This window comes from Mandrillus leucophaeus, unplaced genomic scaffold (genome assembly GCF_000951045.1).
Source record: "Mandrillus leucophaeus isolate KB7577 unplaced genomic scaffold, Mleu.le_1.0 Scaffold718, whole genome shotgun sequence".
Lineage (NCBI taxonomy): Eukaryota > Metazoa > Chordata > Mammalia > Primates > Cercopithecidae > Mandrillus > Mandrillus leucophaeus.
In genome coordinates, this window is record NW_012107786.1 from 4,147 (window position 1) to 6,013 (window position 1,867).

The 1,867-nt window shown below is 54.8% G+C and overlaps 1 protein-coding gene across 1 annotated transcript in view; it reads left to right on the forward strand.

Annotated features, from left to right (window-relative positions):
• Nucleotides 1-247: 247 nt before the first annotated feature.
• Nucleotides 248-1,867, forward strand: part of LOC105528440 (FERM domain-containing protein 8-like) — a 7,940-nt gene continuing 6,320 nt past the window's right edge. Inside the window, exon 1 of the mRNA XM_011965178.1 lies at nt 248-482. Coding sequence (XP_011820568.1) covers nt 287-482 — 196 coding nt within the window. The 5' untranslated portion in view covers nt 248-286. The remainder of the gene's footprint in view (nt 483-1,867) is intronic.

Consider the following 1,867-nt stretch of genomic DNA (forward strand, 5'->3'; position numbering starts at 1 on the left):
GCCCACTGGGTCAGCCTTCCTGGGCTGCGCCTTCTGACTAGAATGTTCTTTCTTTCCCACCCGAACTCCCAGACCTGGGGACCCCTCCTCATCCACCAGGACTCACCTTCACAGTCATCCGAATGGGACAGCTCCCCTGCCTCCCCACTCCCTCCCTCCTGAGCGATGTGTGTCCCTTCCCCTGCTTCCCCAAGCAGAGAGCAGAGCTCATTTCAGACTCAGCAACAGGCATGGAAGGGGGGTCTGGCCAGGCATCACACTGCTCCCTCCTCCCCAGGCCGAACTGATGAGCAGCCTCATTGAGTACTGCATTGAACTGAGCCAGGTGGCTGAGCCCACAGGCCCCCAGGACAGTGCGACAGGCCCGCCCTCAGACCCCAGCTCCTCACCGGCTCCTGTTCAGCGCCCCAAGCTGCGGAGGCAGGGCAGCGTGGTGTCCAGCCGGATCCAGCATCTCTCCACCATCGACTACGTGGAGGACGGTGAGCAGCCCTTCTGTGCACATGCACACACAAACACGCATGCACATGCACACGCCGGGGGGCGTTCCTGAGGACAGGCATTGCAGAGCAGCTCCAGACCCAGTGTGAGCTGGCCTCCATCTCAGGACCCAGCTGTGAGCAGGGCGAGCCTGGGCCTTGGCCATAGTGCCTTTCCTGTCCCTTCTCACTGCCACGTCACAGACGTGTTCTGCAGCATTGTCCAGGATGTGATCCGGGAAACTACTCAACATCTGTTATTAAAGTGTTGGGTAGGCAGGGCACGGTGGCTCACGCCTGTAATCCCAGCACTTTGGGAGGCCGAGGCGGGAGGATCACCTGAGGTCAGGCTGGCCAACATGGTTAAACCCTGTCGCTTCTAAAAATACAAAAAAGTTAGCGAGGTGTGTGATGGGCACCTGTAATTCCAGCTACTTGGGAGGCTGCGGCAGGAAAAACACTTGAACCTGGGAGGCGGAGGTTGCCGTGAGCCGAGATTGCATCTTTCCACTCCAGCCTGGGAGACAGAGCAAGACTCCGTCTCATTCATAAATAAATAAATAAATAAAGCGTTGGGTAAATCACTGTTGTGACCACATCCTGGGGTGTTCAGTGCAGCTGGTAAAAATACAGTACCCAGGCAGGGCACAGTGGCTCACACCTGTAATCCCAGTACTTTGGGAGGCCAAGATAAAGAGGATCGCTTGAGCCTGGAAGTTCAAGATCAGCCTGGACAACAGAGTGAGACCCTGTCTCTACAAAATATACTTCAAATTAGCTGAGCATGGTGGTATATGCCTGTAGTGCACCTTCTTGGGAGGCTGATGAGGCAAGAGTATTTCTGAGCCCAGGAGTTGGAGGTTTGCAGTGAGCTACGATTGTACCACTGCACTGCAGCCTGGGTGACAACGATGAGACCCTATATATTTTTTTAATTAATTAATTAATTTATTTATTTATTTTTGAGACGGAGTCTCGCTCTGTCACCCAGGCTGGAGTGCAGTGGCGTGAGCTTGGCTCACTGCAACTTCTGCCTCCCCGGTTCTAGCGATTCTCCTGCCTCAGCCTCACGAGTAGCTGGGACTACAGGTGCCCGCCACCATGCCCGGCTAATTTTTTGTATTTTTAGTAGAGATGGCTTTTCACCATGTTAGCCAGGATGGTCTCGATTTCCTGTCCTCGTGATCCGCCCGCCTTGGCCTCCGAAAGTGCTGGGATTACAGGAGTGAAACACCACGCCCGGCCCGAGACCCTATTTTTAAAAAGGAATACCCTGGCCGGGCACAGTGGCTCACGCCTGTAATCCTAGCATTTTGGGAGGCCAAGGCAGGCGGATCACCTGAGGTCAGTAGTTCGAGACCAGCCTGACCAACATGGAGAAACCTCAT